The sequence below is a fragment of the Poromitra crassiceps genome, assembly GCF_964638095.1.
Source record: "Poromitra crassiceps genome assembly, chromosome: 3".
NCBI lineage: Eukaryota > Metazoa > Chordata > Actinopteri > Beryciformes > Melamphaidae > Poromitra > Poromitra crassiceps.
In genome coordinates this window covers 11310323-11323992 of record NC_139625.1, presented here as the reverse complement: position 1 = coordinate 11323992, position 13670 = coordinate 11310323, and the positions used below count along the sequence as shown (strand labels likewise).

The window sequence follows — 13670 nt, the reverse complement described above, 5'->3', positions numbered from 1 at the left end:
CCTTCATGTGCTGATGTGCGGTCGTTTGAGAGTGAAAGCGCACTCAGTACTGCACAGTGTTTCATTGCGACTTTTAGTATTGTACAATACATGCTGATCACTTTCTGAGTATAATGGCATCACCCCCAGCGCGAGGTCGGGGGGCCCCACCCCCACGGAGCTTTGCTCGAGTATAAGTGCACCTTTACACATCGGGCTGATGCCCGGTGGCCTGGACTGAAAAAATAAATAAATAAATAATTAATTAACCAAAAAACTTTGAATATATTCGAACGAATTTCGGGCAATTAAAGTTCGTTCGAACTTTATTTTGGGAAAAAGTGACAGCCCTAACGGACATACGTATGGACGGACGAACAACACGGATCCATAATGCCTCCGGCCTGGCTATCGCCGGCGGCGGAGGCATAAAAATCACCTGAGCCACTGCTGCCGCTCACCGCTCCCCCAGGGGATGGGTCAAATGCGGAGAACAAATTTCGCACACTCAGGTGTGTGACAATCAGTGGGACTTTACCTTTACCTTTACACACAAAAAATCGAAAGTGCCGTACAATATACAAACAAAATAGAAGGACCTGAGTGATCAATAGGAATTGACAGTCCAAAAGGTGCAGGTTAAAGAGAATAATATAAAGTAAATGAAGAGTAAATGTTCAGTAGAGTAAAATGAACAACATTTCTGCTGATATGACAGGCCAACAAAATGACGCTTTAATTACTGTATGCCCAAATGATCGATGCTTGACTGAATGAATGGATGAATGAATGAATGAATGCATGAATGCATCTTACAGTTTTGTTTGAAAGAAAATGTTACATAAATAAAAAAAACAAGGCATGTTTGACAACCTACAGTAAATTGAAGTAGTTTTCCTATTTGGCCCAGTAAATGTGTATGTGGGTGATCATCATCATAATAATAATAATACACTACACGAGAGAAAGTGGAAAAAATGTGTGTATATTTCAGCATCAGCCAAAGGAGTTGGAAAATATCGACATATCGGATATCGGCAAAAACAAATCCAATATTGTGCATCCCTAATTATCCTCTTTCTGTTAGGACTTGTTATTGCTCCACTGACCTCTGCTTTCCCTCGCATCCTCTGACCAGCATTGTCCCTAAATCTGCCTTCCGTTCAGACAGAGGGGCCCAACAATACAGCCGCATTATGTCACTGGCATGGCTGCATGGCTGTGTGTGTAAGTCGAGTGTGTGTATTTTTGTTTTAGGTATAGGTGACCCTGTGGCCGGCCGCATGGTGAGGCCCCCTCACAGAGTCAGGTAGAAAATAAAAAAAGATCTCTCTCCTTGGGTTTACTCTCACCAGGGGTGGGTAGTAACGAGTTAAAAGTTACGTGTAAAAAAATATATCGTTTTCTTTTTTTACACGTACTTACTCGAGTATATTTCTGAGCCACTCTGGGACAGATAGGGAGATGGAGAAAGAGAGTGAGGAAGAGAGGGTATAGAGAGGAAGAGATGGAGAGAGTTTTGTTTTTTACTTTTACTTGAGTAGTAGCTTTCTCAAATGGTAATTTTCACTTTTATGGGAGTAATTGTACTTTCACTTGAGTATACATTTTCAGTGCTCCACCCACCACTGACTCTCACCCCCTCTTCCTCAGACAGAGTTTGTTTTGGCAGGGCCCTCGGGTGTCTGGTGAGTGGGTGGCACCGGGGGTGGCACCGGGGTCTGGACCCGCCGCTGTAACGGGCGCCCCCTCCAACAACTCCCCCCCCCCCCCACCACCCCTCCGCTCCCCCCTGCCGGTTTTGCTGACGAGGCCCGGCCCGCCATGAGATAATGTCATTCCAGAGGGATCGTGGCTAAAGCCCCTCTTTTGGAGTTCTCAGGTATATAAAGCGGGGGCGGCCGCAGAGCAGGGGACACGCCACTGGAACCCCTAGTTCACTCTCCCTGACCTCCATCAGCCCTCCTCTGTTCTCTCCATCTTTGCCTCCTCCACCTCCCCCAGAGCCGAGCGGGTAGACCTGCCCACCTGAGCCCAGCCCAGCAAAGACCCAACCCAGCGCTGTTTCCAGACACTATGGATATTGCCATCCAGCACCCCTGGTTCAGACGGGCCCTGGGCTCTATGTACCCCGCCCGACTCTTCGACCAGTTTTTCGGGGAGGGCATGTTCGACTACGACCTCTTCCCCTACACAGCCTCCACCATCAGCCCCTATTACAGACAGTCCATGTTCCGCAACTTTCTGGACTCAACCAACTCTGGCATCTCTGAGGTAATGATGAGCAGTGGCGGGAGAAGTACTCAGATCTTTTACTTAAGTAAAAGTAGAAATAACACAGTATTCAAAAAAATGCTCTGTTATAAGTCAAAGTCCTGCATCGAAATGTTACTGAAGTCAAAAGTGTTAGCATCAAAATGTACTTGAAGCAACAAAAGTAAAAGTACTCATGCAGAAGGGTCAATTTCAGAATAATACAGTATTATATTGTTATTGAATTATATTTATTGATCCATGAATGTGTAATCATCACTTTCATGCTGGAAAAGGTGCATCAGGATGAATTCATCTACTTGATATACTGCTGGGTAGCTTACAGTACTGTAATCTAATATATCACAATTTATTAGTTGATTATATTTTGTATTAGTAATCTGAATCTGCAAAGTAACTAGTAACTTAAGTTATCAAATAAAGGTAGTGTAGTAAAAAGTATAATATTTCCCTCTGAAATGTAGTGGAGTAGAAGTATGGCGTTGCATAAAATGGTCATTCTCAAAGTACAAGTACCTAAAAGTTTTACTTAAGTACAGTATTCAAGTAAATGCACTTAGTTACTTTCTACTTCTGGTAACGAGACCAGATCGAGCCTGCTCCATGTCAGGAGGAACAACACTACTCAGCTTTTATTTTGAAAGGATTTAAACTCATATAGACTCAGACTAAGGTTGTCTTAGCCGTAGCTATGTTGACAGGAGAAAATATAGCGATACAGTCAGAAAAGGGTTTGCCTGAGTAGCCTACAATATATCACAAAAGAGTTGTTTGGTGATAATGCACAGATGATGACAAAAATTGCACTAAAAAGGGTAGAAAACTTGAAAGTATTATTAATTTAAGATGGTAGTACTGCTACAGTATGTGTATAGTCTTGTGTTTATGGCAAGATTGTTCTGTTCAATAGTTAGTTCATCGTTAGTTCAATGAACAGAATTTGCATTCAGGAGTATATTGCTTAATTAATTCAATATTTATTTTGGGGGGTGCGGGGACAAATAACTACTGTATGACAAAATTTTCTTTTTGTAGTTTCTAATATGAAGAAGGGAAAATTATGACTAACATAGAACTTAAAACTCTGCTGTACTTTATCCCATGAAATGTCCTGTTAGATTATACATTTATTTATATGTCTAACATTTTATATTCCTCTTTTGTTTGGTTTGTTCCAGTAAAGCCTGACTGTAGTTGTTCCACATCTAAACAACATTACATGCTCCAACTAACCAACTTGATACTATAGGCTGGGTATCGCCACTGATTTACCGATTCGATACGATTCCCATACGCAAGGTCCCGATTCGATATTTCAGTTACAATACCAATTTTGCTTGGATATAACAGAGATTCTCAAAGAATTGATGGTGTAAATTGTACAAGGAACCCTCTAACTTGCTGCAGTATTAACAATATTAATGTTTATGAGATCTTGTTGCGCTAAGAAGCAAACCACACACGAGTCTCACGCGGGTTAAAGCTTTAAGCATCCACGGGAAAAGGCATTATATTAAGATCAATATTGGGATTCATGAATTGAAATCAGTTCCTTCAAATGAATTTTATATCGTTTTTTTTAAAACCCAGCCCTATACTTTGTCAATGTTGCCCTTTCACATCCTCCATACCTCCCCCTTCTTATCTCTGTCTCTGTGTGTTTCTGTCTCTCTGCCAGGTGAGGTCAGACAGGGAGAAGTTCACGGTCTACCTGGACGTCAAGCATTTCTCTCCTGAAGAGATCAATGTCAAGGTCACCGACGACTATGTGGAGATCCAGGGCAAGCATGGAGAAAGACAGGTAGTGCTCACTGAGTGTGTGTGTGTGTATTTAATGGGGGATGAGGTTGTATTTTTCAGACAGTAGTATGATAATGTTTTGTTCACAGGCCTATGATGGGCCATGGAATCTAGACACAAATAAAACTGCTATGAAATTCTGCTCTTAGCTAGAACAGCTCAAATACAACTAGTGAAAACTAGCTTAGCGCTAGTTCCATGCTCGCCAGCTATGAGCAGTTTTGGGAGTAACTAGTTACTGTAACTAAACTACTTTTTGCAGTAACTAGTAATCTAACTAATTACTTTTACAAATTTAGTAACTCAGTTAGTTACTGGAATTTAAATGGGCTAGTTACTAGTTACTTTAGGACATGACAACAGCGCACAACTTCAGAGGATTATCGGTTTATGATCATCAGACCTAGTCCAGGGAGAGACGCTGCCTCCCTGCCTGGCAAAAACGCTCCACATACCGCAGCTGCAGCCAGAGCCCCAGAGAGTAATGACCTTGAGTATGCTATAAGCCCAAGAGGCTAATGACCTTGATTAGGCTATAAGCCTCAGAGGCTAATGACCTTGAGTAGGCTATAAGCCTCAGAGGCTAATGACCTTGAGTATGCTATAAGCCTCCCAAATAAGTAAATGTTCAATGTACCATGCAGGTACACTGGTAGATACAATATGACATAGTATGTCTTGTCCCACACTGTGGCACAGATAAAATAGTGTGTAACACGTTACTTTCCCTAGTAACTAATAACTAATTATTTTTATTATGCAGTAATTTGTAGTATTTCAATTACTTTTTGAGACAAGTAACTAGTAACTGTAACTAATTACTAGTTTTCAGTAACTTGCCCAACACTTAGATTGATAGGTTTTCTTTTATATCAGACACAGGTTTGTGTTCCTACCTGACATGTTTCGACGGTAATACTTCCGTCTTCTTCAGAGGTGTCACTAGATGGTGTGTGACGTGTCTTTAACAGCTGATGTTGTTTACAGAGGCGTGATCGTCCTGTCAGATTTGACAGGACGACCACGCCCCTCGCTGTCATCTCGCCGTTTGAGAACGCTGCTCCAGGTGGTGGAAAGCATGTAAGCCCCCTCGTCCCGGTTCATCGTGGTTTGCGCCCGCTTCCTGATCTCCACTGCCTCCATAATCCAGCGCTGGTGTTTGTTGTCCTGGGTGCGGATGACTTTGGCCTTATCCCAATCCATAATGTGGTTCTCCCTTTTGCAGTGATCTGTGATTGCTGATTTGAGATTTTCTTGTAGTGCCTGTTCCTTTATAGCCCGTGTCTGTCTTTTTGTTGTCTCCTTCTCACATTCCTTTTGGTGCTCTTTTTTGCGGGTGATGAATGACCGTCCTGTTTCTCCTATGTATGATTTATTGCATGATTGACATGGTATCTCATAGATTTTCTCAAACGGCGAGATGACAGCGAGGGGCGTGGTCGTCCTGTCAAATCTGACAGGACGATCACGCCTCTGTAAACAACATCAGCTGTTAAAGACACGTCACACACCATCTAGTGACACCTCTGAAGAAGACGGAAGTATTACCGTCGAAACATGTCAGGTAGGAACACAAACCTGTGTCTGATATAAAAGAAAACCTATCAATCTAAGTAAAGTATAGACACTATGAACCTTTTTGGATTGCCCAACACTTGCTAAGAGCGAGGAAATTAGCAAATAATTTCAATCGGCCAAACTGCATACTTGTTATTTATTTGCCTGAACAAGATAAAAAAAAAACGAATTGCATTCTGGCAACACAATAGTATCACATAGGCATATCTATCCACACACCAACTGCAGCCCGCTGTCCGTTTTTAAGTGGTCCGCAAAATTCATGGCGGGCCCACTTAAAAACGGGGGTACTAAAGTATAATCCGTTTTCCCATTTTAAACCAAAAAGGAACCGACGGGTCAAATTTTCTCGTTTTTCCGTTAACCAAAAAAACAACCACGACCAAAAAAGTGTGGTCCCCCCGGAGTCCTACAGGTAATGGAAATTGCATACTGTCTCTATAGTCTCACTAAACCCCAACCCTTCTGGCAAGCAGGGGGAAAATAACGACGTGACTTACTGAAACAACTTCCATGTGCACATTTCAGAGATGAGGAATCCACTGAGAGGAGCCAAAACAACCAAAGCTTCAGAGGAGGAAGAATGTGGAAGCTTAGTAGTGTTGAATTATGATTTGAATAAGAGTGGGCAGTCCTCTCATTTGCTATCTTATTCAGACAATCAATGGGAAAGTAGAGAGGGAGAAAGGGTCGTGAAAGCTGCGGTAGTCTTCCATGCTAGGGTAGGGCGTGATGGTATATGTGGTTGCAGAGGGCACCAACGTGACAAAGTTTGACTTGTAATAATTATACCATGCACTCATTATCACTCACACTCATTATCACTCATGATTACCTCTGCCCCGAGGCCCAAATATTTTGTTTTGAGGAACATGGTACAGGTTGGAGACCACATTGCATTCATATGTGGGAGGGGTATAGAACATCCAGCACCAAGTGAGGTCACAGGTGTTGAATGCCCATTTAGAATGCCACATTTTTCACCATATTTCTGTATTTCTGTAATTTTATTTGACTAATCATGAGCCCAAAATGCAAATGCATTAAAAGCATAGCATTCAGCCTGCACCTTTAAATAAGGCTACATCTATTCAAAATCCTGTAATGTTACCACTAAGCCTTAAAGGAAAAGTTTAGCTCAAAATGTAAACCCTGGTATTAGGTTGTCTATACTCACATGCAGTTAGTGGAAAGATCATGACCACCAAACATACATTGAGTTAGCTACTGCAGTTCCATCTTGGCCTTCTGAAAAACAATTAAAGTGAATGGAGTCTGGTTGTTTAGAGTTTAAATAATAATACATTATATAGTTCTGTTAGAAGGCTCCTCTATTGGGTGGTGAGTTGGTCATTTTCTTTCCTGTTTGGAACTGACATGGGCTGAATAGATACTAGATAGTGAGAAAATTGTCATTTTGGAGTGAGCTGCTCAGTAAATATAGCAAAAATCAATCTTATAACAGTTACATTGAAACGGTAAGTTATGTTTAATTAAATCTAAAGTTGTATTGCTACTTGTTTTCAAGTATTTTTGAAGCAATTTGTGAGTAAATGCAGTTGCAGACTGAGTAAAATTGACTGATGAATTTTTTTTAACATTTACTCATGAAAACAGAAATTTGCTAGGAAACCGTAAGTATTTCTTGGTTAAAAAACTAAATATTTATTGGTATGTAGATTTTTACTAAGAATATTCCCCGTTAAATTTACTAAGAATTTCTGCATGGAAATTGTTACCAAGTATATCTCACTCCACTTTATTTTTCAGTGTGGTAAGGAGAGCTGCCAACTCTGGTCTGCTACCACCTAGCGGGGCCTAACTGTGCCTAACGACACCGTGTGCCTGACGGCGCCTAAATTTAGGCATCTCTAGAGCCGTTAGGCGCCCAGTGTAAAACGTCCAAAATCCTCTATGGGGGATACTTTTTTCCCCAGTGGCTACCTACCTCCTGTCATGGTGGAGATCCCTGTGGGCCCCAGGTGTATTGCATTAACCCGTGCTGTTTTTCAGGACGACCACGGCTACATCTCCCGCGAGTTCCACCGCCGCTACCGCCTCCCCTCCAGCGTGGACCAATCGGCGATCACCTGCACCCTGTCCAATGACGGCCTCCTGACCCTGACCGGGCCCAAGGTGTCCGGCGGGAGCGAGTCTGGCCGGAGCGAACGCAACATCCCCGTCACCCGCGACGACAAGCCCAACGCCGCCGTCTCCTCCTAGACGGCCCTGGGCTGCGGGGGTCGACGGGGCCGTGGCCCCCGGGAGAGGACGGGGGGTCTACAGAGTCTCCCACTCCTCGCCTTCCTCTCCCTTTCCCTTTTAGAGGATGTCTGTGTTCTCCTCGCTTCAGAGTTTCTCCTTTTTAGATGATTCTTAGCACATCACGACAATATTATTAATATTCTTGTTATGATTATGACACAAAACTCCCCATGGGGATGGATAAGTTAGGGGTGGTTGGGGCTTTGGGAGAAATGTAATCTGTAAGGACGAGGCATTCACCATGAATTAATCCCTAGTTCTCCATCACTTTTGTTCATCTGTTTTACAACAAGCCCTCTTAAAGTAGAGATGGCCGGGGTTAAAGTCTGGAGGTACATGTCATAATTTGTGTCTCGTCCCAGGTTTTATTTCCGACTAGACCAATGAGCTTCTCCCAGCAACCTGACGGCGTCCATCCTTGTGATGACTCTTCTCTCTTGTCCTTGAATATCTCCTGTCCTGTAGCGTTAGCCTTGTTCAACTGACTCACTACTGAGAAGTCTTTACTAAAAGATATACACAATAAAGCTGTATAATTAACAAAAGGCAAATCTACCTGGTTGCATTTATTCTTTGCTCATCATATCACTTTTTCAGTTGAATCGATGTAGTACAGTATAAATGGCTAAATACTGTATGGCATTGTTACACTGACATTGTGTCTGTGTTAACTACATTACTAAAAGTGTAATCAATTACTTCACTGTAGACTGCATACCTTTCAGGTTGCGTTGAGTACCGTAATTCAATGTATTTCCTACTATCATTTGAGAAGCCATTATAAAGAAGGTTTTGATAGGCTAGTAGTCTATCATCTTGATATGGATTTTATTGTATTCAACGCACTATAACTCGGGGCTCGAACTCACAACCAGTGATAAGTCGTGTTCTAGTTGAGGTACTTGAGAAGTGAGAAAAGCTTCACACTATGACTTAGCCAACCACCATGGTGCAGCATGAGAGCTGTTCATGCATTTACAGGCAGGTTTCAAACTAGTGTCAAAGATTCACTATTCAAGACAAAATTCGGAGAATTTGCCTACTTCAAATAAGAGATGTCTGTCATTTGTTTTGATAAAGACTGATTGCTTCACACATGAAAAACGGATGTTTAAACATGCTCTTTTTCCATTGACTGCATTAGTATACATGAGGGCAGAATTCAAAATGCTGTTGAAAATTCAGTTTTTGAGACACTATTCTGAAAATGTAGATACTTCATCTGCCATGACAGCAAAATGATATATATTTTTTCTTCCATGAACATTGAAGACTTATTTAGTTTACAGTAAAACATTTTGCTGCATTGTGGGCAGAATTTTTGACAATTCAAAAATTTGGCTGGATGTGGAGGACAGTCTGAAGATGCTTTTAACATCTCCATGACTTCCCCACCCGATATGCATTCAAATGATCTGTATGTCCCTGCGCATTTGCCTAGCGATAAAACGGACACTGTCAGTGAAGGTAACTCTAACTTTACTACGGGTGGTCTGTTTAATTTACTCATAGTAGATCACATAAGATCCGTTTTTCCTCCTGTTTTACTGGTGTTAAAATCTTTTACCCTGCATGACTCTATGACTGTTGAAACATGTAAAGCTAAGGTTAAACGTCCAAAAAACGGTATTAAAAATGCCTTAACCCGATCAGCAATTCTATTACTCCTTTTAGTATCTGGTAACAGATAGCTGTTAGCTCAGAGCTCAGATGGAGAGCCCAACCCATCCCTCTCCCCAAATCCCCCCACCCCCAGCTGACAGTTTGTCCATGTCTTTGGACAGGCTGTGGTCGGCCCGGGGGTTGCATATTATACACCTGAATGTTAGGAGCCTTGTAAACAAAATTGATGAAATTAGGCTCCTCTTTGCGAGCAACAAGGCCCATATTATTTCGTTCTCTGAAACGTGGCTGGATAGCTCCATAAACGATTCAGAGATCGAAATTCAAAATTATACTATTATAAGGAAAGACAGAAACAGGAGAGGGGGGGGGGGGGGGGTGTGCGGGTACATTCGATCGGACATTTGCTTTAATGTGAGGTCTGATCTAGAATGTGCCCATTTAGAGGCGGTTTGGCTGGACATTTTAATGCCTAAAACCAAGCCCCTTCTAGTCGGGATTTTATACCGCCCACCTTCCCAGTCAGCCTTTTACGAGTATCTGGAGGAGTCATTTTCCAACGCTATTGACCACGGTAAACGCGAAACAATTCTGATTGGAGATTTGAACACAGATATGCTCAAACATGACTCCTCTAGCTTCAAAGCCCTTAAGGCGTTTTGTAAACTTTTTAGTCTACATCAATTCATTTCCCAGTTTACTACTAGAGTATCCCCCACGTCAAATACCATTATTGATCTTGTGCTTACTTCTGACAAGTCCAATATTTCCAACAGTGGTGTAATTGAATATGGCATAAGTGATCACTCATTTATTGTACACGCAAAACTCAGAGACCAGTAATAAACTGCCACCATACGGTCAAAATTAGATCCACGAGGAACTACAATAAGGAGTCCTTAGAACACGAGCTTGGAAAATCGGACTTGTCACAGGTGCTCAATATGTCAGCGGCAGAGGATGCATGGTGCCTGTTTAAGATTACATTTTTAGGGGTCATTAACCGGCTGGCCCCGGTCAAATCGGTCAGGTTTAAAACTAGAACTGAACCCTGGATAAATGCAGATATCATAGAAGCCATTAAGGTTAGAAATAACAGCCTGCAGAAATTTAAGATTACAAAAGATGAAGCCTCCTTCGGCCTATTTAAAAAACACCGAAATGAAGTAAATAGGCTAATCAAAAAGGCAAAATCAGAGTACCGGTACTATAATGAGGTAATTGCAGAGAATAAGGATGATCCCAAAAAGCTCTGGAAATCCTTAAATCAATTGGGCTATAATAATAAACTTAAAACTAGATCTCTTAACGTGAACTTAAACTCGGAAGGCACCTTAACATCTGATAAATCCCTTGTCGCTGGCATCTTCAATCGTTTCTTTACGACCATTGCGAGCACCTTGGTTAGTAAATTACCCTCCCACTCTGGACGTTATGGTAAAGACCACATTGACAGTTTTTACTCTAACTTAGGAGTTCGGCCGGGCGACTTCCAGTTTCAGGAGGTGTCAGAGGAGGTGGTGCTGTTGAAGCTCAGGGCCCTCAAGCCGTCTAAAGCTACAGGTATTGACAACATCCCGAGCAGGTTCATCCGAGATGCAGCTGATTTGATTTCACCATATATTACTCATATAATCAATCTGTCTATTAAAGAAGGTCATGTCCCCCATGATTTCAAACAAGCCAGGGTAATCCCCCTTCATAAAAAAGGAAGTAAACTGGAACCAGGAAACTATCGCCCAGTCTCAATCCTCTCCTCCATCTCCAAGCTAATGGAAAGAGTCATTTTTGAACAAATAGACAGTTATCTTGCATCTCGGGAGCTCCTGTTTAAATTTCAGTCAGGTTTTAGAAAATCTCATTCAACTGACACCTGTTTGCTATTTCTAACCGACCACATCAGAAAGGAAGTTGACGCTGGCAAATGCTGTGGTATGGTCATGCTGGACCTACAAAAGGCATTTGACACCGTTAACCATGATATTCTTCTGTGTAAGCTCGGGGCTCTGGGCTTCAGCAGCACTTCCCTCAACTGGGTTAGGTCCTACCTGGAGGGTAGGGAGCAGGTGGTGGACGTAAATGGAACGATGTCATGTCCCCTCCCCCTGACGTGTGGGGTCCCCCAAGGAAGTATTTTAGGGCCTTTATTCTTTTTAATTTATATTAACGATATGCAATCGGCCTGTGATTGCAACCTGTTCCTTTTCGCGGACGACTCCGCCCTCTTGTTCACAAGGACAAGGAGGAGATCGAAAGGAAATTGAGCAGTGAGCTTCACAGTGTTAGTGAGTGGCTCTCAGATAACAAATTATCACTTCATCTGGGGAAAACGGAGGCCATTTTATTTGGGTCAAATTTTAATTTAAAAAGGTCCCCCGAGTTTAAAATCATGGTTGGTGACGTAGTTGTTAACACCAAGGAGGAGATTACATACCTTGGCTGCATTTTAGATAACAAACTTTCAGGAGAAAGCATGGCCGCAAAAGTGATTTCCAAAGTTAGTCAAAGAACCAAATTCCTAGCCAGAATTTCTTCTTTCATTGACAAGAGCGCCCTTGAAACCTTGGCAAATGCTCTGATTCAATGTCACTTCGACTATGCTTGCTCCTCTTGGTTCACGGGAATCACCACCAAACTCAAAAACAGGCTTCAGACCTCCCAGAATAAATTAATTCGGGTTATTCTGAAGCTTCATCCCAGAGTCCATCTCCTCCCCTCCCACTTCCATAGCCTCAGGTGGCTCAGAGTGGAGGAGAGGGTTTCCCAAATTAAATTATGCATGGTTTTTAGGATTATTAAACGGGAGGCTCCTCGTTACCTCACTGACTACTTTTGTAAAGTCAGTGAGGTACATGGCTACTCCACAAGAGGAAGCACCTCCAACATTGTTCCCCCCAAATTTAAAACCCTAAAGGGTAAATGCACCTTCTCCTACTCAGCAGCTATTTTATGGAACAAACTCCCTGAGAGTATTAAGACACTTAACTCCAGGTTCTCTTTTAAGCTTGCCCTGAAAAAATGGCTGGTGGGCTCACAAATGTGGTCTTAAACCTTTTACTTTCCTTTTTATTTTTTTCCTTTCTTAAACCTTTTATTTTCCTTTTCTAATGTCACCTGAATAGGCGGGGTTTTTAAATCCCTAGGTAGGTTCCTCTTTTTAGTATATGAGCTGGTCTCTATCTTATTATTTATTGATTGACGCATTTTTACTAGGTATCTAATTAACTTAAAGTTTTAGAATTTTGATTTGAGTGGTAAATGATATCATCTGTTTGTATATGTTTTTGCCCTGCGCACACACGCGCTCATACCTGCATACAGATTCACTACTCTTGTCCCACACACAAGGACCACAATGGAAACAAGCCCTCGGGCTTTATTGTGTTTTATTCCTTTTGAGCAATATGTTACTGTTGAGTTTGTCCTGTACTTACCTGCTATTATTGTTTCAATAAAGTTATCAATCAATCAATCAAACAAAGGTTTGGTGTCAGTTGAGCAAAAACGGTGGGAGGTCGGTTTACTTAGTTTGACAGTTTGTGAGGAAAAACAGCATGACGAGGTTCATCATTCCTGTCATCTCAAGCAGCTGAACATTTGGGCCGACATTTTGGTGAAATTGCAAAGCCGTAGCACATACGACTGATTTGTTAAGAATTTTCCAATTTTAGCACTTTAGACAGTTGCGCCACCCAGGACTAATTGGCCCCCATGGGACTGGACCAATGTGCAAAGTTTGGTTTATTTTCATGCATGGGAAGTTAGGTTTCCTCTGAAGAAGAATTGTGGTGCTCTAAAAGGGTTCAAACATCACTTTTAATGTACGTTAAACATCATATTCACATACATGGATTTGTCTTGATTGTAAACAAATTTAGACAATTTTGTGAACAGAACAGATCAGAGCATAGGAATATGAAGGCTCCACAATGAGGTTTCCCCAATGCCTGTTAACCCTTACTATGCCAACATCTTTGTTCTAATGAAAAGTAACTCCAAGCATTTTAGACTCAAGGCCCACATCTCAAGTAAACAACAGGTTAGGAACACAGTGAACATGGAATAGTATTATGTCACATTATGTCACATTTGAAGGATAATACTGAATGGATTCTTAATGTTAGTCTTTAGGTATGGTCAAACATGAAGGT

General features: G+C 41.8%; 1 protein-coding gene across 1 annotated transcript; it reads left to right on the top strand.

Moving 5' to 3' along the window:
- Positions 1-2055: 2055 nt before the first annotated feature.
- Positions 2056-7854, top strand: cryaa (crystallin, alpha A; the record flags this gene model as incomplete). The annotated part of the gene is made up of 3 exons (XM_083634114.1): positions 2056-2253; positions 3932-4054; positions 7645-7854. The coding sequence occupies 3 exons, from the start codon at positions 2056-2058 to the stop codon at positions 7852-7854; spliced, it is 531 nt and encodes a 176-aa protein (XP_083490240.1).
- Positions 7855-13670: the final 5816 nt, after the last annotated feature.